Genomic DNA, 24,009 nt, shown 5'->3' with positions numbered 1-24,009 from the left:
CTCTCTCTCTCTCTCTCTCTCTCTCTCTCTCTCTCTCTCAAAATAAATAAACTTAAAAAAAAGACATGACAAATAAATACAAAAACAAAACAACAACAACAACAAAAATAAATTGCATCCAGGTCTTTGCGTAGCTTAATGTTCATTTGTTTTAATCACTGAATATTATTTAATTGTATGGATGTCCCACACTTCATGTATCCATTCACCTTGACAGATATCTTGGCTCCTTCCAGTTTTTGATGATTTTGAATAAAATTGCTATAGTTATTTATATTTTAAAAGAGATAATAAAGTGCTTACTACAATGCCAAGGCACTTGGTTTTCTCTCAATACATGTTAACTGTAACAGCCTTGCTGTTGTTGTGTTCCAGACACTGGCCTGGGATTAGGGATACAATGATGACTAAGACCTGGTTATAGCCTAGCATTGACCACACTAAAGAGTAACTATCCATTTAAATGATCTTTCTCTCGTACAGCACGAAAACTGAGTGTGGTGCATGGCACAGACTACCATGCATATTGGACTGAACTCAACTGATTACTTTGACAACTGGAAGGTTAATTAATAAAAAGTGGGGGGGAAGCGGTGGTGATGGCTGGGGGAAATGGAGATGGGACTTTGAGGGTTCTTCCTAGGCCTCTATATTCCAGTCAATGATCTAATTTCTAGAACCCTCCCAGAAAGGACTGAAATCAGATCAGCCCCCTACTATGTCTCTTCCTTCATTCAGACACTAGTTCACTGATGTAGAGTACAGGAACTGGCCATGAAAATGAAACAAGACCACATAGAGAACACTCAACACAATGCCTGACAAGGAACAGTTAATAAATATTAATGTCCTTTCATGCAAGCATAGTTATTTAATCAAAGCTGGCCAACATTACTGTTGGAGGACTTGCACGAACACACAGATGAGAACGCTCAGCCCAGGGTGGGTCCCACCACTGCTTCTTCCATACTCTCTTCTCTGACCTTCCTGATGATGCATTTCTCCATTTACTAAAGGGTTGTTCCTGGAACAGGACTTGGGAAATGGCAGAAGCAGCTTAGATTAGTTTTAGTAATCCTATTCTGTCATTAAACATTTTCATTTTTATTTTTTTCTGAAGTAGACTTCACGTAAGGAAGGGTACTTAATACTGCCACAGATCCTTTCAAGCTCCAAGATGGAAACTTTTCTCCTTAAGGACAATTTCTATCTCCTCTGACTACCTCTTCTGTCTGACTCCATTATTATGGATCTGCTGGCTCTTCCTACACTATCATTAGTCTCTTCATTTACCCACATTCGGGAGTTGTGGATCCATCCTTCCCTGGGCATCACCGACCCTCTGCTCTTGTGAACTCCCAATGCAGACCAGGGCTTCCATATAGTTTCTGCCCCACTTACGGTGACCTATAATAAACTTGGCAGCACTGGCTTATGTCTCTTTCATCACGTTAAGGCAGAGGGACTGCTTCATCTGAGCCATGTGGAATTTGTGGTATTTCTCAGCTCTAGAGGACCTGCCTTTCAGCTCTTGCTACTTACTGCGCACCGTAATACCTTTTCAACACACCAGGCCACTCTGCTGTTTGATCAGTGACTCTGGAGCTGACATAACTGCAGTTTATTTTTGTCTCCAGGATCTTGTCATTTATGTCATTTTGGCTGGGAAGACGTCCTCCAGTAATCTCTTGCAAACGCTTTAGCCTGAGCTGTATAGGCAATGCTCACAGAGACTCTCCGTCAGGGATCTATTGGAAATGCTCCAATTCAATTTTGTTTCTACATTTCATTTATTTGAAAAAAAAAAACAAACAAACAACCACATCCTCTTTAAGGATGGTAGTGGAAAGAACATGGAAACTAACATTTATTGAGCACAAGCCATGTGCTAATAGTTGACCTAGTTATTTAATTTAGCTTTACAATAATCCTCTAAAGCAGTACAGCCCTTAGATCCAGGCATGAGTCCAAAAGAAGACATGGTTGGAAGATGTGCTGTTCTATTTTTAACACTATAAAATTTCAAATGATAAATTTTGATAGGGTTTACACTGAAACTGTTGATTGCTTTGGGTAGTCGACATTTTAACAATATTAATTCTTCCAATCCAAGAGCATGTAATACCTTTGCGTTTATTTGTGTCTACTTCAGCTTCTTTCATCTAAGTCTTATAGTCTATTGGTACAGGTCTTTCACCTCCTTGGTTAAATTTATTTCTAGGTATTTTATTCTTTGAGGCAACCGTAAATGGACTTTGAAGGAATTTCTCTTACTGATAGTTATTGCTGCATAAAAATGCAACTGATTTTGTGTATTAATTTTGTATCTGCACCTTTACTGAGTTTGTGTATTAGTTCTAACAGTTTTCTAGTGGACTCTTCAGGATCTTTTCCATATAATATCATGTCATCTGCAAATACAGACAGTTTCACTTCTTCCTTTCTGATGTGGATGCCTTTATTTCTTTTTCTTGCTTGTTTTGGCTAGGTCCTCAAATAGTATGATGAAGAAAAATGGTGGGAATGGCTATCTTTGTCTTCTTCCTGATCTTAAAGGAAAAGCTTTCAGCTTCTTATTGTTGAGTATGGTGTTAGCTGTGGGCTTGTCATTTATGGCCTTCATTTTGTTGAGGTAAATTCCCTCTATACTCACTTTTTTGAGAGCTTTTATTATGAATGAATGTTGAAATTTGTCAAATGCCTTGTCTGCATCTATTGGGATGATCATTTAATTTTTATCCTTCATTTTGTTACTGTGGTATATCACACTAATTGATTTGCGATGGTAAACCATCCTTGCATCCCTGGAATAAATCCCATTTAGTCATGGTGTGTGATCCTTTCAATGTATTGTTGAATTTAGTTTGCTAAAATTCTGTTGAGGATTTTTGCATCTATGTTCGCAAGGAAAATTGGCCTGCAATTTTCTCTTCTTGTAGTGTCTTTGTCTGGTTTTGATATCAGGGTAATACTGGCCTCATAAAATGAGTTTGGAAGTGTTCCCCACCCTCTCTAGTTTTCGGAAAAGTTTGAGAAGAATTGATATGAATTCTTCTTTCGATGTTTGGTAGAATTCGCCAGTGAAGCCATTTGGTCCTGGACTTTCGTTTTCTGGGAGTTTCTGATGACCAATTCAATCTCCTTACTAGCAATTGGTCTGTTCAGATTTTCTATTTCTCCATGATTCAGTCCTGATAGGTTCAAATGATAAACTTAACATGACTAGAAAACTAACTGCAATTCACATTTCCCCTGCATACTCTGGGTAAGACTTGCATTTGTGGCCATTGTCAACAAAGCACAGTCACAACCTTTGAGAGTCAATGGAAGCCAGTATTCACGGGCAGCACAAAGGATAAAGATAATGAAGCATCATGAGTAATGATATAACTAGCATGACATAAATGGTACTGGAGAACTGAAGAGAAAGAAGATCTATACTGTTTCCATTCTATTTTTTTTAAATTTTTAAATGTTTATGCATTTTTTTTTTCCAACGTTTATTTATTTTTGGGACAGAGAGAGACAGAGCATGAATGGGGGCGGGGCAGAGAGAGAGGGAAACACAGAATCGGAAACAGGCTCCAGGCTCTGGGCCATCAGCTCAGAGCCTGACGCGGGGCTCGAACTCACAGACCGCAAGATCGTGACCTGGCTGAAGTTGGAGGCTTAACCGACTGCGCCACCCAGGCGCCCCTGTTTATGCATTTTTGAGAGAGACAGACAGACAGAGAGAGCGAGAAGAGGAGGGTTAGAGAGAGAGGGAGACACAGAATCTGAAGCAGGCTCCAGGCTCCAAGCTGTCAGCATAGAGCTTGACTTGGGGCTCAAACCCATGGACCGCAAGATCATGACCTGAGATGGTCGGAAGCTTAACCGCCTAAGCCACCCAGGCGCCCCTATACCATTCTATAAAACAGGTTTCAGACAGCCATGACTACTATGAATAGTAACAGTATTATTAGCTTTTTCTTGTGGGAGATGTGAATTAGCCAGGAATGATGCAATGGACCATAAAATACACGAAGAGATGGTTCCTGAACCTGAACAGAAAGAGATGGTATCTGATACTATGAAGAACTGTCATGTATACTGATTAGGTAATAAACAAATACATAAGTATCTCCTTTCCCCATTGTTCTAAATCCTCATCAGTAAATCAATGTATTTCACATGGACCCATCAACATGTTTATACACCAAAGGCATTACAAAAAATATTTAGCCAGGGCTCTGCACACCCTTAGAGAAGCCCTACTTTAAGTATCATTCTCATTTTTGACAAGACAAACTGACTCTAAAATCCATTCTCTACTCTCACCAAAGCCCTTGCTTTCTTTGGTATAAAGTGCAATGGTCATAAAGGTAAAAAGACTTGAGTTTAAGTAACCAGCTCTTCACTTACTAGCTGTGTAACCTCAGGTAGGTAATCGGTTTCCTTAACTCTTGTAATAGCTGTAATAATAAATATTTTATAGAGTTGATGGAAAGATCAAATGATTTCCTGCAACAACGTATGTCAGAGCATTCTTTGAAAGGTTATACAAATGTGAGTTACTATTCCTACTGTTGTAATGCTTGATTTCTGTTTTTACTATTTCTAGGTCATCTGAATTAGTATCATTTCACTAATCTAATGATGAAAAATTGTTCCTTTTATTTTTCTTACTTGGATTATTTTCTCCAACTTACTTGGCTGTCTCCAAACTTCTGCAAATAGGTAGGGGTGTGCAGGTGTGTGTGTGTGTGTGTGTGTGTGTGTGTGTGTGTGTGTGTGTGTAGTCAGATTTATACCTAAGTCTTTCTTTGCATGTGTGCTTGCTAATATAAATGATACTGTGCTTTTAATGCCAAATTCCAATACAGGAAAACAACTGACTTTTGTATATTATTAGCCTCATATCCTATAATCTTGCTGTAATTGCTAATTAGCTCCAGGAGTTTTTGGCAAGTCCCTGGGTTTTTCTACATAGACAATCATGTCATCTGTGAACAAAGACAGTGTTATTTCTTCATTCCCAATCTCTACGCCTTTTAATTCCTTTTCTTTTTTTATTGAATTAGCTGGAGCTTAGAGTATAACACTGAAAAGGAGTGGTGAAGGGGACATTCTTGCCTTTTCCCAATCTTGGGGGAAAGCATTTAGTTTCTCATCATTAAGCATGACGTTGGCTACAGGTTTTTTTATAAGTATTCTTTACCATACTCTATTCCTAGTTTGCTGACATTTTTTTTTTGTAAAATCATGATTGGATGTTGGATTGTTATCAAGTGCTTTTTCTGCATCATATAGGTATGATCATATGATTTTTCTCCTTCAGCCTGTTCATATGATGGAATACAGTCACTGATTTGCTAATGTTGAAGCAGACTTGCATACTTGGAATAAATCCTACTTGGTTGGAGTGTTTGATTCTTCTTACATATTACTGGATTCAATATGCTAATATTTTGTTGGGATTTTTATGTTAGCAAAAGATAACAGTCTGTGGTTTTCCTTTCTTATGATGTCTTTTTTCTTTTTTTTTTTTTAAATTTTTTTTTCAACGTTTTTTAATTTATTTTTGGGACAGAGAGAGACAGAGCATGAACGGGGGAGGGGCAGAGAGAGAGGGAGACACAGAATCAGAAACAGGCTCCAGGCTCTGAGCCATCAGCCCAGAGCCCGACGCGGGGCTCGAACTCACGGACCGCGAGATCGTGACCTGGCTGAAGTCGGACGCTTAACCGACTGCGCCACCCAGGCGCCCCTGATGTCTTTTTTCAAAGTAAACTCTACCCCCAACATGGGGCTTGAACTTATGGCCCCAACATCAAGAGTCTCACACTTTCCCAAATGAGCCAGCCAGGCACCACCTTTCGTATAATGTCTTCATCTAGTTTTGGTTTTAGGATAATGCTAGCTTCACAGAACAAGTTAGGAAGTTTTCCCTCTGCTTCTATTTTCTGGAAGAGACTGTAGAGAACTGGTATCCTCTTTTCCTGAAATGTTTGATAGAATTCACCAGTGAAACCAACTGAGTGTAGTGTTTTCTGTTTTAGGTTATTAAATTTTGATTCAGTTTCTTTAGTAGATACAGGCCTATTCAGATGATCTATTTCTTCTTGTGTGAGCTTTGATGGTTTGTGTCTTCCAAGGAATTGGTCCATTTCCCCTAAGTTATCAAATATGCCTTTACAGAGTTGTTCACACTATTCTTTTATTACCCTTTTAATATCCATGGGATCAGTATTGATGATCCCCCTTTTATTTCTGATTTTAGTCATTTGTATCTTCTCTCTTTTTTCTTGGTTAGCCTGGCTAGAGGTTTCTCAATTTCATTAATATTTTCAAAGAACCAGTTGTGGGTTTTGCTGATTTTCTCTACTCATTTCTGCTCTCTATTTCTTTGATGGCCTCCTAAGTATTACATCTCTTTACACTTCTGTCCTCTCCAATCAGCAGCCCAAGTCATATTCCTAAGGGTCATAACTGATGATGTTTTTCACCTGCTTAAAACACTTCAATGGCATCTTTTGACCTCAAGATGAAGCCTAAACTTCTTACTGTTATATCTAAAGCCCTGCATGATTTGGCCGGCCCATTCTTCCAGACTTATCATGTCTCACCCTCAGATCTCCTGGAGATTTGACAGCCCAGCAAAGATAAATATTGAATATTAAGCCTTTACACAAATATTAATTTCAATTGTAGATAAGGATGAGATACTTAAACAGGCTAATAGGATATACATAAAACTCTCCAACTGATTCAGAATTTAAAAGACCATAAAGAAAAACCAGATTAGCAAAACCTAATATATGTTAGCAAAAATTAATATGTGTTTTTGAAAACAGTGTTTAGAGACCTAGAGATTATGAAAGTTTGAAAAAAATTACAGAAAAGAAGGCACATCCAAATACATCTTTTCATTGTAAATGTACATGAGGAAACACAGAAAATGTAAACTCAAAAGGAAGAAAAGTACCCACAATCCCACTATACTAATATAACTACTACATTCTGCCATAGCGATTATGATATAGTCAGATCTGATTACAGTGATAGACTTGAAGGCTATTCCCCCATGGTTCTCAACCCTGGCATGTTAGAATCACCTGGGAGAACTTTTAAACTTTAAGGCACCTACACCTGATTCCTGATCAACTAAATCAGAATCTCAGGGTGGTGAGGACTTGGGTTGAGAGACGCTGTATATGGGCAGACTCCTGTGCGTCAAGCAGGGCTCTCTCCTCAAAGTTGAGTTTACTCTTGGTATCAATCAACTGGGAAAGTGGAGAGTTCCTCAGACAGAAGGCAGCATCTTTTAGAGCAATGATTCTCAACTTGGACCCATATTGGACTCACCCGAAAAGCTTAAAAAAACCTTAATGGCCAAGCTACACCTCAACCCGATGACATCAGAAGCTATATGGGGTGGAATGCAGGCATCAGCAATTTTTTAAGCTCCCCAGGTGATTCCAATATGTAGTCCAGTTTAAGAGCCACTGTGCTGAGAGCTCCAGGTAAGCTACAAAGTGAGAATGTGGCTCTTTGGGTCTTGATCATATAGGTATCGAGATGTACAGCAGGAAGCCCTGTCGTGAAACAGGGCAGAAGCTGTGAGGCAAAGAGCACAGTCAAATCCAGCGATGCTGAGCTCTCCTGTTGTGAACTAAGTATGGCCCTGGCTTGAGCTGTCTACAGAAGAGACAGACTACTATTTTGAGTTTCTTATATTTTCAGGGTTTATTTCTCTGTTGTCCTCTTTTAATTCTTAGTGAAATATTTTTAGCTCTGCTTAGAGGAACCAAGATAAAAAGGTTTCTGTTGTTGTTTTCTTTTTGACAGCATTAAAGAGAACCTATGCTCTCTGGAATCAACGTAATGGTAGTGGCAGTTCCTGAAGTGAGAGACCCTCCAGGAGATGGTGACACTCGGGGTTAAAGGCAGGGGCCACGTGACAGTTCCGTTCCCCCCAAATCTTCCAATATGGAGCCTTGGGCCTGGGTTTTGTTATTAAAGATGGCACTATTCTGTCTTACATCCTCTTCCTCTGTCCTTAATTAATTTAACATTTATCGAATATTTACTGTGAGCCACAAACACTATACAAGGCACTGGGAATACAACTGTGAGCAAGACATTCATATCTCCTGCCCTTATAATGCTTACTTAAGATCAAATTGACAGAGTGAATTTGGGAAAAAGAGAAAGCACTGTGGAATAGTGGGATGGGTAGAAAATTTGGAGCCAGGTGGAGAAGGAGTAGAATGCTAGCTTGATCACATACAGTTCTCTGAACACAGGTAAACTATTTCTATGGTTACTTTCTCATTTGTTAAAATGCATTTAAATACCACCTACTTCGGGGCGCCTGGGTGGCTCAGTTGGTTAAGCGCCCAACTCTTGATTTCGGCTTAGGTCATGATCTCGTGGTTTGTGGCATCAAGTGTCAGGGTCTGCACTGACAGCACAGGGTCTGCTTGGGATTCTCTCTCTCTCCCTCTCTCTGCCCCTCCCCCACTCGCATGCATATTCTCTCTCTCTCTCTCAAAAATAAATTTAAAAAACATTAAAAAACAATAAAATAAGGGGCGCCTGGGTGGCTCAGTCTGACTCTTGGTTTCGGCCCAGGTCATGATCTTGCAATTCGTGGGTTCGAACCCCACATCGGGCTCCATGCTAACCGTGTAGAGCCGGCTTGGGATTTTCTCTCTCTCCCTCTCTTTCTGCCCCTCCCCTGCTCATGTTCTCTCTCTAAGTAAATAAATAAACTTTAAAAACTAAAATAAATTAAATGCCACCTATTTCACAGAATTGTCCACCAATTAATCCATCCATCCATCCATCCATCCATCCAACAAATGTTTACTGAGCAATCACTAAGTGCTAGGCACTGTTTTATGTGCTAAGAAATAGTTGTGAAAAAAAATAGACAAGCACCTGCCCTCCCTCTACTGGAAGGAGACAATCAACAAGTAAGTGAAACATAAATATCCAACAGTAAAAAACACCCCAGAGAAAAATGACACAGTAGAGGGAACAGGGAATGAATGCCAATGGAGGTTGTGGCTACAACTTTAAATGGGACGGACAGGGAAGGCTTCACTGAGAAAGGGGATATTTGAGCCAACCTCTGAAAAAGTGGGGCAGATGTCTGGGGAAGAGCACCCCAAACAAAGAAATGAGCAAATGCCAAGAGTCTTAGGCGGGAATGGGCCTGGAGGATTTGAGGCATAGCAAAGGGCCCAGTATAGTATAATAAACAAGGAAAGTCATTAAGAAAACAGGAGTCTAGACCACGTAGGGGCCTTGGTTGAGCACGGTAAAACCAAACTGGCTCTTAGCTAAGAGAAGTCACTGGAGAGTTCTGATTACAGGAGCAATCAGGTCTATCTTACACTTGAACAGGATCACTTTGGCTTCAGTGTGGAACTGGACCACCGGGAAGCAAGCATGAAAGCAGCCAGGAGTGAAATAATGGAGGAGACGATGGTTGTCTGGACAGAGGAATGGTGGCAGAGATAGTGAGGAACAGTTGGCTCTGGAGGTATTTAAGGTAAAGCCAATAGGCTCTGCTGATGATTAATGTCAGAGACATGATGCTAGGTTTTTGACCTGAGCAACTGGAAGGATGAAGTCACCATTTACCAGGGTCGGGAAGATTCTGGGGGGAGGCAGGGGTTGTGAATCAGGGGTTTGGTCCTGGACATGTTAAGTGTGAGATGCCCACACATCCAAGTAAAGAAGACAACTGGATAAGTGAGTCAGAAGTATGGGGAAAGAGGACTAGGCTTGCACTATGCATTTGGGAGATACCAGCTTCAGATGATACAGCATCTAAAGTCACGGGACTGGTGAGATCTTCTAAGAAAAGCATGAGGCACATAGTAAGTGTTCAATAAACACTTTCCCCATGCAGCCACAGGGACTTGGCAGGCCATTCTGGAAAGAGTTAACTGGCCTTGGGGTATATTGCAGACTGCTCTGGGTTTATAGGCCTTTCACAGTTGGCTTGATTTCCACAAGCCTTTGGGGGTTAAAAATTGTTGGTTTTGGCTTTCAGCTCTTTGTGTCTTCACAGAGAATTCATTATGAAAGTAGACAGAGCGCCAAAGTCCCCATGCTTTTGCCCACATGGTAACGATAAAACACCACATCACGGCAGTAGACAGGAGCTCTCCCAGAGCACAGAGCACCTACCCACATGCAGCTGATGTGGATGAAGCCTCCCTTTGACTAAACCAGCTCCCTGCAGGCTGACATCAGCTCAGGAAACACACACCTGGACACCACGGTCTGGCTCCGTCAAGGCTCCAGGTGGCTCTTCTCTCCTGGTGTCACATTCCTCATAACTGAGATTTCCTTCAGGTTCTGTGCTCAATGCTCTGCCTGTGGATACTGGCAGGCCTAACCCCCTCTCTTCCCCTCATCTGCTCGGATGTCACCTTTCAACAAGGCCTGCCCTGACCACTCCATTTAAACCTGTAATCTCTTCAGGAGCATTTCCTTGTCCTGCACGACTGTCTTCCGTGCCACATACTACCTTCCAAGATATTGAAAACTTTACTTATTTATTACACTTTTTGTTTAATGACTTTTTTTTTTAATTATTTTTTTCAACGTTTATTTATTTTTGGGACAGAGAGAGACAGAGCATGAACAGGGAAGGGGCAGAGAGAGAGGGAGACACAGAATCGGAAACAGGCTCCAGGCTCTGAGCCATCAGCCCAGAGCCCGACGCGGGGCTCGAACTCACGGACCGCGAGATCGTGACCTGGCTGAAGTCGGACGCCTAACCGACTGCGCCACCCAGGCGCCCCTAATGACCTTTTTAAAAAATGTTTTTGAGAAAGAGAGATAGAATGTGATTGGGGGAGGGGCAGAGAGAGGGAGACACAGAATCTGAAGCAGGCTCCAAGCTCTGAGGTGTCAGCACAGAGTCTGACATGGGGCTCGAACTCACGAACTGCGAGATCGTGATCCAAGTCAAAGTCACAGCTTAACTGACTGAGCCATCCAGGTGCCCCTAATGACCATCCTGTTCACTGGGCTATCCTCAGAACAGAGAACGCTGCTTGCCACATCGCACTTGCTGGAGAAGTTTGTTAAATAAATGAGGAGGTGCTTACCTCAATGTTGGGGCAGCAGCCTGTAGCCCTGAGCCTTTCCCCAGGACCCTCAACTTTAAACAACAGACTTGCCGAGAACCCAGAGCCTCCCCAGGGACTAGACTGGACACCCCACCCCCACCCCGGAGGTATCATCCAATCAAACTGTAGTTGAATACGCTCAACAGCCTGAGTGTCCACCCCCAGGGGAATATGAGATTAGTTCTTGGGCAATCTTGAGGCCAGCAAAACCCAGCTCACCAGCCTCACATCCTGGTTATTCTTGTTCAGTCCCCCAATGATGCCTTCTCAGTTTCCTCATGCTCAAGTCACTGCTCTCTGCTTCTTCGTGGCCCACATCTCCCCCGCTGCCCCATATTCTAACTTTCCACTGTGTTCTCTGAAGCCTTGTTCCTTTATATCCTCAGCTTCTCCAGTGAACGTCCCTTCCATCTGCTGCTTTCACAGAAACCTGGGTCTCCCCTGAAAACGCCATTTCCTCTACAGCCCTGTGTGAGGGAGGCTGTTCTTTCCTGTGTTCTCCATGCACCTGAGGATCCCTTGTCTCCTCTTTGTGCTCCATCTTTCCAGCTACCAGTATGTCATTCTTATTAGATAAAATCAGAAACAAGAACCTGTTCCTTGTTCGTGCTATCCAGAAATACTACCCCTTACCCTCCCTCACTGTTCTCATTTACTCCCTTCCCATTCACTAAGTCTTTAGCTCACAGGATAGTCTTTCCCATCAAACTTATAAGGGTGTTCATTTGGCTTAGAGTTTTCAGTTTTAGGGTACCTGGGTGGCTCAGTCATTTGAGCATTGGCTCTTGGTTTCAGCTCAGGTTAGGATCTCAGAGTTTGTGAGTTCAAGCTCCACATGGGGCTCCATGCTGACAGTGCAGAGCCTGCTTGGGATTCTCTCTCTCCCTCAAAATAAATAAACTTAAAAAAAGAAAAGAATTTTCAGGGGTGCCTAGATGGCTCAGTCAGTTAAGCGTCCGACTTTGGCTCAGGTCATGATCTTGCTGGTCATGAAAGTGAGCCCCTCGTTGGGCTCTGTGCTGACAGCTCAGAGCTGAAGCCTGCTTCGAATTCTGTGTCTCCCTCTCCCTCTGCCCCCCCTTCAAAAACGAATAAACATTAAAAATTTTTTTTTAATAAATAAAAGTATTTTCAATTTTATCCCAATTACAAAGCACAGAGTTGGTACTTAAGAAATAGTTGCTGGGGCGCCTGGGTGGCGCAGTCGGTTAAGCGTCCGACTTCGGCCAGGTCACGATCTCACGGTCCGTGAGTTCGAGCCCCGCGTCAGGCTCTGGGCTGATGGCTCAGAGCCTGGAGCCTGTTTCCGATTCTGTGTCTCCCTCTCTCTCTGCCCCTCCCCCGTTCATGCTCTGTCTCTCTCTGTCGCAAAAATAAATAAATGTTGAAAAAAAATTAAAAAAAAAAAAGAAATAGTTGCTAAATGAATGAGTGAAAAAATGAAATCTGGGGCATGGAGCAGGAGGCAAGCTGAAGTTCAAGTCTCATTTTGGGGCTATATTTTTCCTAGTTTAGCAGACACAGATAAGGGTACAGGATAGGCTGAATCTCATCCTTGGGTGATTATTATTATCCCCATTTTATAACTCTCTCAAGATTATATCAAGTAAGACGTGGAACTGGGCTTTAAAAATCCATGTCTGACACCATAGCCTATGTTTCTAACTGCCAATAAACACTGCCCTCCTCAACAACACAGCTTGCAGTTAAAAGACAAAGTTTCAGACAGATCACTGCATTGAAGTATTTTGAGTAATTTTCATAGTACTGACACATGATCTTGTCATATACATACGAGCAGTAGGGAATTCTCAAAGGAAATGGAAAACTATTTTTTCCACAAAGGTATCAAGAAATACAGTGAAGACAAACAAAAATCCAAAGCATCTATTTTCAGATTTGTAGAGAATCACTGGATATAGAGACATTTAAGAATATTTCTCTATATTAGGAATTTAAGAACGGAAAAACACCTGAGGTGGGGACACAATTTTTATGCAGCTATATCTGTGCAGAACTCTCAATTCAAGCAATTATGATTCGTGGGCCAAATCTGACCCACTATCTTGTTTTTCATATGGCCTGTGAGTTAAGAGTTATTTTTAATGGTTGAGAATAAAAATCAGAAGAATATTTCATGACACATAAAAATTATAATAAAATTTCAGTATCCATCAATAAAATTTCATTGGAATACAGACCTATTCATTTGTCTACGTGACGTCCATGGCTGTTTTCATGTTACAGCGGCAGAGTTGAGTAGTTGCAACAGAAACAATAAAGCCAAAAAAACCTAACATATCGATCATCTGGCCCTTACAGAAAACATTGCCCAACCCATAATAGTTCATTTCTTCTGACTTATCTTCCAGTTTGCTAATGCTGTCTTTAGTTGTCTCTAATCTGCCATTAAATACTATTGAGTTTTTGATTTTAGTAAACGTGTTTTTTAATTCTAGAAGTTTTGTTTTTCCAACCTAATATTTTGCTTTTTCTAGTCCCCTAGTCCATGTATACAGCTCAATCTTGTCTTTATTTCCTTAAATATAGTATATCTAATTGCCTTACCAACTGTGTCTGGTAAGTCCAATTTCACAAATCTTTGTGGGTCCCCCTCTGTTGTCTGTTGTTTTTCATGGTTCTCACTAATGGAGCCTTGTTCCCTTGCGCACTTCAGTTATTTTTACTCTGAGCTGTTTGTTTCTTTTAAAGGTTATTTGCAGGGATTTCACGTCTTCCTCCAGAGCAAGTTTGCGTTTGCCTCTGCCAGGACTTTGGCGGCACTGCCAGTATGGGATACATTAAACTCTCATATAATTAAAGTTCACGGCTTGAGGTTCCACAGATCACCTGAGCGACGAGAACCCTGGCTGCAAATAGCAAGTGTGGCTTTTTTTAAATGAATTTATTGCTCTGATCCACTAAGAGTTCTGGAAACCTGAGTTGAACTTCTAGCTCCAACTATGCTAAGTCCTTTGGGGTTTTAGTTTGATGTGGAAAGGGTCAAAAGATGGAAAATATGGAAGAGATGTCAGTAGACCTGGAGGCTAGAATGAAAAGGTCTAACAATTTAATCAGAGTTTCAGAAGAGGAGTGGAGAGAGAGTGGGCAGAGGCAATATTTAAAGAGATGATGGCTGAAAATTTTCCAAAACATATGAGTTCTTTCTTATACTACAGAAGTATAGTGACAGACGGTAGCTACACTTGTGGTTAGCAAGGTGTAACATATGGACTCTTCAAATCCCTATGTTGTACACCTGAAACTAATATAACACTGTATGTCAACTATACTTCAATTTAAAAAACCAATTCTGGGGGCGCCTGGGTGGCGCAGTCGGTTACACGTCCGACTTCAGCCAGGTCACGATCTTGCGGTCCGTGAGTTCGAGCCCCGCATCGGGCTCTGGGCTGATGGCTCGGAGCCTGGAGCCTGTTTCCGAATCTGTGTCTCCCTCACTCTCTGCCCCTCCCCCGTTCATGCTCTGTCTCTCTCTGTCCCAAAAATAAATAAAAAACATTGAAAAAAATATTAAAAAAAAAAACAACAACAAACAATTCTGTAAACACACACACACACATACACACACACACATCTGTTTGATTTAAAAATTAAATAATTTTTGGGGTGCCTGAGTGGCTCAGTCGGTTAAGCATCCAACTCTTGGTTTTGGCTCAGGTCATGATTTCACGGTTCATGAGCTCGAGCCCCACATCAGGCTCTGCACTGTCTGTGTCTACTTGGGATTTTCTCTCTCCCTCTCTCTCTGTTCCTCTTCCCCTCTCAAAATAAATAAACATTTTTTTTTAAAGATTTTATTTATTAATTTTTTTTCCAACTTTTTTTTAATTTTTTTTTTATTTTTGGGACAGAGAGAGTCAGAGCATGAACGGGGGAAGGGCAGAGAGAGAGGGAGACACAGAATCGGAAACAGGCTCCAGGCTCTGAGCCATCAGCCCAGAGCCCGACACGGGGCTCGAACTCACAGACCGCAAGATCGTGACCTGGCTGAAGTCGGACGCTTAACCGACTGCGCCACCCAGGCGCCCCAAATAAACATTTTTTAAAATTAGCTAAATTTTAAAAATCTAAATGAATCTAATCACGATAAATAAAAAGAAATTCTCACATTTATAAATCTATTTATACTTTATAGAACCCTTTCTTCTAGTCTTCCTTAAAAACCTTGGGAGGTGGATCTTATTATCTACATTTTTGATAAGAAAAAACTAGTATTCAGAGAGCTAAAACAAATTATCTAAGGTCGCATAATTCTTTTTTTTAATTATTGTTTATTTATTTTTGAGAGAGAGATCACAGGCAGGGGAGGGGCAGAGAGAGAGGGAGACACAGAATGTGAAGCAGGCTCCAGGCTCTGAGCTGTCAGCACAGAGCCTGACGCGGGGCTTAAACCCACAAACTGTGAGATCATGACCTGCGCCGAAGTCAGATGCCCAACTGACCAAGCCACCCAGGCGCCCCTAAGGTCACATAATTCTAAGCAGCAGGGGCAGAATTCAAATCTAGTTCTTCTGATTCAAGTTCAGGTCCTTTCCTGTGCATTAGAATTAGAACACAACACAGCAGGGGCACCTGGGTGGCTCAGTCGGTTGGGTGTCTGACTTCAGCTCAGGTCATGATCTCCTGGTCGGTGAGTTCTAATGCTGTCAGCTTGTCAGTGCAGAGCCTGCTTCGGAAGCTCTGTCCCCATCTCTCTCTCTCTGCCCCTCCCCTGCTTATGCTCACTCTCTCAAAAATTAAAAAAAAAAAAAAAGAACACAACACAGTAGAAGGTGACTTCATAAGAGGAGATCTGGATACTGCTGAGGGATCAACTCCAAAACTCAGAATCGTTCACTTGGAAACTTCTCCTTGGAAGCAGGTAAAAACCGTTTCCACACATCTGTGCTTTCTTCTAAAGATAGCACTGGATTGGAAAAGTCTTTGCAATCAGAGGCAGGAAAGTTCTAGCTTACACCTTGTGAGTTATTCCCCAGGCTAAAGACCAAGTTGCCTCAAATGGCTCATGGATCTGGCCTGGTACACACCAGAAAGCTGCACATCAGCCTGCTGTGTACCACCTAACTGTTGAGACAACGGGGCAGGAGTGTCCTCCTAATTCCCCTTCTTACGCTGCTGGAGACAGTTTAAATACCGTAGTTAACATGTCCTAAATAACATGCCTTTTGTTCATCGATGTGATTTGACTTGGTAAATTACTACATCTCTTCCATTCTGGTGGCATTTCACTTGCTTAGCTGATACTTGATTTCTTTTTTTTTTTTTTTTTTTTTTTTGCCCAGAGCACTAAATTAAGAATTTTCGAAGAGTGAAGGCTGTGGCTTTCTAGCATAATTGAGCCCCATTACCCAGATGTTAACATATAGCTGACATCTCTCTACTAGCCTGGTATAAAGAGCAGACCATCCTTCCCTCGTGGCTGCCTCCGTGATGTATAAAAGCTGGAAGAATTACAATGCCTGAATTCACAGTATGAGGCATGAAAGCCAAAATGCCAGAAGCCAGGGAAAGGGTTGAGATGCTAGATAATTCAGTGGGAAAGCCAAATAGCCCCAGATTCAATGTCTTGTATGTAGGCACAGCCATCACCATCACAAGCGGCTGTGGGCAAGGCTTCATGCAAGAGAGGAAAGGAGACACAATGCCCATCTTTCATGTCAGTCTGGTGCTGGCAGGGGACACGGGACTACAAAAGTGACTGACAACAGAATGGAGCCACAGGCAGTTTTTCAACCATTTACTGCATATCAACCATGTGAGAGGTGCCATGCAGGGTATGAACACACAGAATGGATACAGTCCAATCTCAAGGCATCCCAGTCTAACTGGAGAAGTGCACGGTCATCCACCTATCATCCATGCATCCATCCATGCAGCCATGGTTACTGAGCACCTCACAAACATAAACCAGCACTGGCTGGGTGCTAGAAAGGACAAGAAGCCCAGAACAGAGCAGAATTCTGAAAGGATTAGACTCTCTGTACTTGAAAGCCCTTATGAAGTAATCACTTCAGGTAAGTTCTCACAATAACCCTAAGAGGTAGGTATATTGGTGTCCTCCTCTTACAGATGGACTGAGGCTCAGAGTGGCTAAGTAGCTTGCCCCAAATCAGAAAGAGAATAAATGGCAATCTGGGATTTGAACCAAGGCAGGCCTGGCTCTAAGCCTGTGCTCTTAATAAATTGATAATTATGACACAGTTCATTATACTACAATGAGATCATCGGTGGCAGAAGGAGAAAATTCACAGGAAGCAGAGGGGGAGAGATCGTGAATTTTGTGCAGGAAAGAGGTAGTCTTTGAGTTTTCCCAGGAGACCAGCAAGGAAAGGGAATTGCAGGCACAGAGAAGAAGCACACGCAAAGGCAGAGGGGAACGGAGGGTTTGCCAGTGGCAGAGACAGGAGCTAATGCGGCAGAAGCCTGATCACAGCTGTCTTTTGCACACCAGGCCGCAGAGCATCTCTGACAGGCCACTGCCTCCTGCTACAATTCAACCATCCTCCGCTCTGTAGCAGAAGCCTTCCCAGGGCCTCCGTGTCCCTCAAACCCGGCAGTGGCTCCTTCTGTAAGGAGCTCCCTGTGCCAGCCAAACCTAAGGCTTCATGTTTGCACTCACGATCCCATCCCCTCTGGGCCCCTGCAGACTATAACATGCTCCAAGATTCTGCTGATGGCGGGGGCGGGGAGCAGAGGTCCCAGGGAGTCCTCCAACAAAAGCAGGGCTGAGGAGGTGACCCTTCTAAGACGGACCCCAGTTCTCACAGACGTCTCTACCACAGAGTCAAGGTGCTTTCTTGTTCTACTCACAGTTTAGAGTCCAGCTTCAGGAGGAAACCCAACCGATCATACTCTGAAAAAGAACAGAAAAGCAGAAAATGTCACTAAAGTCAAGCCACTGTTGACACTAGCAGGTTACATTCCCCAGACACAGATCATGGGGACAGACAACTGCTTAAGGAACAGACCCACATACATAAGCCGTAACTAAATTTAAGTCTCGAACTCTTGCTGAACACCTGTTTTATGAAGGATGAGGTTCAATGCCAGGTGTTTCCCAGACCCTCTAGGCCAACCAGTTCCTGTGCTGGTATATAACTGCCTTCCTGTTTAAACGTGGTGCTTGACTGAAACTTAGTTAAACCGAAAAACTGGACCCCCAAAGAAGTAACAGGGTTAGAAGCAATTTCTGATTCCTCTAAGCTCTAGTCATAATTTTTGCTGGAGCAGCCGTGTTAACTATGGAGTGAAGATGTGGCAGCCAAGGAGTCCTCAAATCCAGGGCAATGACACCATCGTCTTCATGACAGGCACAAGGAACTGACAGGTCTGCTACACAAAGGGGAGGAAATTTAGAGTGAAATCTAAAAATAAGTTGTAAGGTGTTTACAACTAACGATAAATCATGAATATTTTAGGTTCTTTATATCTTGCCTCATCCTAAAACGAGGTTGAAGCAGTTTTACAAAATTGTAATGAAGTACAAGATCTTTAAAAAAGAAGATATCTGGGGGAGGCACCTCGGTGGCTCAGTCAGTTAAGTGTCTGCCTTTTGATTTCAGCTCAGGTCATGATCTTAGGGCCGTGAGACTGAGCCCTGCATCAGACTCCATGCTGAGCATGGAGCCTGCTTAAGATTCCCTCCCCTGCTCTCTCTCTCTCTCTCTCTCTAAATAAAAAAAGAATAAAACAGGGAAGATATCTGGTATCTGGAACCACAGGTGAAATAAGCATAAGAAAAATAGTACAGCCAGGATAAGAATACCAAAACTGGATGATCTAAGGTCCTATGTGCTGGCTGGAGGAAGATTATAGATTTACCCCCAAGATTTCTCACAGCTAAAGCTGAATGCGAAGCACTGATGAAATGATTTATAGTGTTCATCAAATAAACCAGGAGAAACACAGCTATTCCTGCTACTAAGACTTGAGGGAAGTATCATGAGGTTATTTCTTATAGCTTTGGTCAATGTTTGCAAAGCGTGTGTGTGTGTGTGTGTGTGTGTGTGTGTGTGTGTGTGTGTGTGTTTGTGTGTGCATGGTGTTGACTATGTCAAAATAAAGCAGTCTAGGAATGAATGCAGTTCTCAGTTGGCCTGGCTTAACCTGAGGATAAAACAGAATACCAAGGCCAAACACCTAAATGGCAAAGGCCATGCAGCAAGGTTTTCGAGGAACTCAGTCTTCAATAAGCAATGATGGCCAAGAGAAAGAAGGTACCCATACTGACAAGTACCTCACAGGAGCCATTCAGCAAGGCCAACTAAGGCCCAAATCTGTACTCTTTCTTAAACAGCAGAACTGCAGTGAGAGAATAATTCTTCTTAAAATTGAAGATACCGAATAGAACATACAGCCCAACAGAAGGCTTGCCTCCCAGGAGGAAAGTCAAAGCCTTTCCTCAAAATAATTCTGCTTTTGCTCTGAGATAAATGGATGGGAGACTTTGCTTAATATATCAGGAACTCATAAAAGTAAAAAAAAAAAAAAAAGTGTCAATTTTTAAAATAAAGTGAAAACAAAATTTGCAAAAAGAGTTAGTTTCAAAGGTTAATACTCTTTCAACAATCCTAGTTATCATTCCATAAAAAAGAAAATCTCATTAACTTGCCAACACCTGTTGCTTTCCCCCCATGTGGTCATAACCTTGGGGCAACTATTCTGCTACTGCTCCTCAGACCCAAGCTAAGACTTCACTGGATATACAATGAATCCACATTTTGGCTGTTTCCTTCCAGAGACTCCAGAGAATGCCCTCCCCTTGTTGCAAACTCAGATGTTGGGGGCCAGGCAAGAACCTATCACAAATGAAGGAAGGAGGGAATGTGATACCTTTCCAGAGTAACTCATACTACTGATTTCAGTTGCATTAAAAACAAATCCCGTTGAAATGTATTTTTTCACCACGTATTTTTGTATAGTAGCCATGATTATCTCTGCGGGTTATTTTCCAATGGCATCTTAAGTTTTGTTTTACAGACACATACACTAATTGCATATTAAACATATGAGAACACTGCATATCTAAAGAAATCCCCTTCATAGCTCTCTGGGACTGTTGTTTTCTCTCTTTTGCTAAGAGACAGGAGTCCCAGAAATGTTTCATTTCATTCTGTTAATTTAAGGAAAGGTAACTGTGTGAGCCCAATAATGATAAATGGCAACTGGCATTGCCTTTGGGTCACAGAGCCACGAGGGAATGGAGCCCATCCGGAGACTCCATGCCCTGTCCAACGGGGAGTTTCCACCAGCAACAGCAGACGATGTCAGGCAGTAATGCAGGCCCAGCACTGCCACATCTTCTGATTTTTTTTTTTAAGCCAAGGATCTGGGGCACTTGGGTGGCTCAGTCAGTTAAGCGTGCAACTCTTGGTTTCGGCTCAGGTCACGATCTCAGTTGTGTGGGTTCAAGCCCCATATCAGGCTCTGCACTCAGTGCTTGAGATTCTCTGTCTCACTCTCTCTCTGCCCCTTCCCAACTCATGCTGTCTCTATGTCTCTCAAAATAAATAAACTTTATAAAGCCAAGAATCTGGATCTTTTCTTTCTTTCTTTTTGTTTAAGTAGGTTCCATGCCCAGTGTGGAGCCCAAGTGGAGCTTGAACTCTCAAGACCCTGAGATCAAGACCTGAGCTGAGCTCAAGAGTCAGATGCTTAACCACCTGAGCCACCCAGGCACCCCAGAATCTGGATCTTTTAAGGTAAAAATTTTCAATGTGTAACTATTGGCAGTAGATTCCACAAAACTTTGGGGAGCACCTGGGTGGCTGTTGGTTAAGCGTCAAACTCTTGATTTTGCCTCAGGTCATGATCTCACAGTCATGAGATCGAGCCCTGCATCAGGCTCTGCACTGGGCATGAAGCCTGCTTGAGATTCTCTCTCCCTCCCCCTCTACCCCTCCCCATCTTGTGTCCTTTCTCTCTCTCTGTAAAAATAAAAAATAAAAATAAATAACTTAAAAAAAAAAGAAAAATTTAAAGATTATGATGATTAACCAAAATACGTCCACGGGCAGGATTCAGCCAGTGGGCTAACAATCTGTAAACTCTGTCCTAGACTGGCAGCCTGTGAGGACTGGAAGCATTTCTCTTTTGTGGCTGCACACAGTAGATGCTCAATAAATATTTGTTGACTGTTACTACCAGGATTATTTGGTCACAGTGGTCATAAATCCAAATCAAATTAGTCTAACAGGATGCTAAAAAGAATATTTCAGTCAAGCCTCTGGAATGATAAATTTCAGACACTAACGTGAGGTTCTAGACTGAGATGTAAATTTTCAAAGGAAATATCTGAAACCTGAAAAATTTCAAAGGAAATATCAAATCAAAATGATCTGAAAGACCCTCCCTACATCAAATATAAAAGTAACCGGCAATGAGAAGTTAAGGAAAGAGAATTTGAACAACTTGCCTGGACTGAGCAGTGCTATGGACTCCTCACTTAAGGGGCAGAATGAGTACTTGTCTCTCCCTCATGCCTGGTGAGGGAAGCTTAACTTTGACCCTTAAAAAATGGGGAACACAGTAGACTTCTAGATGCTTGACTTCTACCTGACAAGTGTAAAGGCCACAAGATAGGCTGGATGCAGGAACTGGTCTGCACTCCTGGAATTTGTTGTAAAAAAGGATGCATAAATGAGCGAGAGTGGGTTTGTTTTAGGTCCTTTCCAAAACACGGGTCCAGAGGGTTGCCAGGGGCCTCAGCAGACAGCAGTGGGGACAGACACTGGGAGTCCTAGGAGCCACAGGAGTGAGTGACAAGGTTTGAGCAAGTACATGACCTCCATCAGGGGAGCTGTACAGCAGAAGTCCCTAGTTGCAGGGGTCTCCAAAATGCCTCCCAGAGCACCCACAGGCGTTAGTTTTAAACACTCAACAGCTCAGACAGCGCTGACACTATCTTATGTCTTTTCTATTCACATTGTCTCTTTCCCTTCCCCACCGATTCCAGAGAGGTCAGAAACCACAACCAGCATCCAAGGAGGAGTGGGAAAATGACAGGCAGGGCACATCCCCTTCCCAGGGTCAGGCACCTGCTGGTACGAAGCCCTAAATGCAGGGAGGGGAAGTCACTGTAGCTTTGAATGAATTGAAAGCTATGGCTCTTACATAAGGCCAGATACTCTAATTTTGGAATTGGTGACTCAATGTGACCATGGGATTTTTAGTACCTCCTCGATATCAAAAAATTCTCTGGACTTCCCACACTGAAAACATTTTAAGAGGGCACAGGGAGACAAAATAAAACCGGCTTTGATTATCTCCTGATGTGTCTTGCACGTTCAAGACACTGGTTGTACTAATCTAGGCAAAAAGGGCAATGTAATGGTTCACGCAACCAGTGTGAAAAGGGTCAAGGTACAGGTTTCAGGGACCACAGAAAGTGACTGGACCACCACTGCGCCTCCCTGAGTCATTGCTCTCCCCTGACCAGCTTCCTTCCTAAGTTAGAAAACATGCTGCTGGCAACCTTCAGATACACACCTTCAGCTTTGCCTCTGAAAGGGACTGAGACTCGGTCTCTCTGCACAAAATGGCAAAACTCCCAGGGAAGGGCCAGGAGTGGCCTTGTGTACATCTGTTCCTCACACCCGCTCTAATCACAATGACGGGAAGCAAGGATTGTAAAAAAATTACTACTCCCACATTACACATGTGGTTAGGAGAATTTACCAGAAGAACGGACATGCTGTCCTGAACAAATGCAGGCTCTCGGGAACAGTAGGAAGTCTTTGGAAAACATACAGCTAGCTAAGTCTCCGCGGAAAATAGGTATAGCCATGGACGATATTAAATGGACCACTGTTAAAATGGGCTTCGGACTTTTTCCTTCCCATCCTCATTCTGCTGTGGGTTTTTTCTTCCCTGACCAATCTCCTTTTATTTTTTTTTTTAATTTTTCTTTTTATAGTTTATTTATTTTTGAGACAGAGAGAGACAGAGCATGAACGGGGGAGGGTCAGAGAGAGGGAGACACAGAATCCAAAACAGGTTCCAGGCTCTGAGCTGTCAGCACAGAGCCTGACGCGGGGCTCAAACTCACGGACCGCGAGATCGTGACCTGAGCCGAAGTCGGCCGCTCAACCGACTGAGCCACCCAGGCGCCCCACCAATCTCCTTTTAAAATCTTTCTCATAATGCGCTCTGGCTTACATCCCTCGACCTCCACGCAGACTTGAAGCCCCGCTCTGTCATAGGAGACCTCACTTTTCCTGTGGCTTTCAGGGGGAAGCTGCTTTTTCTGTCAGATGCCAAGTCCCTGTGGCCATGAGGGGGAAGTTCTTCTGATGTGCTGTGGTGGGTTTTTTTCATCACTTTTCTTGGGTTTGGGGTTCCTTGAGCTTCTTAGATCTATTATGGGTCTATGGTTTTCATCAAATTTTAAAAATTTCTGGCCATTATTTCTTCAAAAAATTTTCTGCCCTCCCCTCTCTGAGGGAGTTCCAGGGACACAAGTATTAGGCTGCTTGATGCCCCACCACTCACTGATGTTCTGTTACTTTTTTTTCCCAGTAATTTTGCTCTCTTATTATTTTAGATACTTCCTATTGAAATATCTTCCAGTTGACTACTCTTCTCTTCTGCAGTGTCGAATTGCCTGTTTACCCATCTCATCTGCAGTGTCGAATTGCCTGTTTACCCATTCAGTATAGTTTTCATCTCAAACACTATTTTTTCACCTCTAAATTTTTTTCGTATCTTGTATGTCTTTCCTTAATATTCTCATGCTTTCTTCTACCTTCTTGAAGATATGGACTATGTTTTAATGTCTTTGCCTACTAATTCTATCTTTGGTGTTATCACTAGGCCTATTTCTATTGTTTTTTCTCATTATGGGTTGTATTTTCAT

General features: G+C 42.5%; 1 protein-coding gene across 4 annotated transcripts in view; it reads right to left on the bottom strand.

The window, feature by feature from the left end:
* ST3GAL3 (ST3 beta-galactoside alpha-2,3-sialyltransferase 3) overlaps positions 1–24,009 on the bottom strand; it is a 201,798-nt gene that overhangs the window by 81,805 nt on the left and 95,984 nt on the right. For all 4 annotated transcript variants that reach the window (XM_040469946.1, XM_040469944.1, XM_040469948.1 and 1 more), the window contains one exon: positions 17,967–18,009. In XM_040469946.1, the coding sequence (XP_040325880.1) occupies positions 17,967–18,009 (43 nt within the window). The remainder of the gene's footprint in view (positions 1–17,966; positions 18,010–24,009) is intronic.

This window comes from Herpailurus yagouaroundi, unplaced genomic scaffold (genome assembly GCF_014898765.1).
Source record: "Herpailurus yagouaroundi ecotype Mexico unplaced genomic scaffold, PumYag 77, whole genome shotgun sequence".
Lineage (NCBI taxonomy): Eukaryota > Metazoa > Chordata > Mammalia > Carnivora > Felidae > Herpailurus > Herpailurus yagouaroundi.
This window is presented reverse-complemented; position numbering and strand designations above follow the sequence as displayed.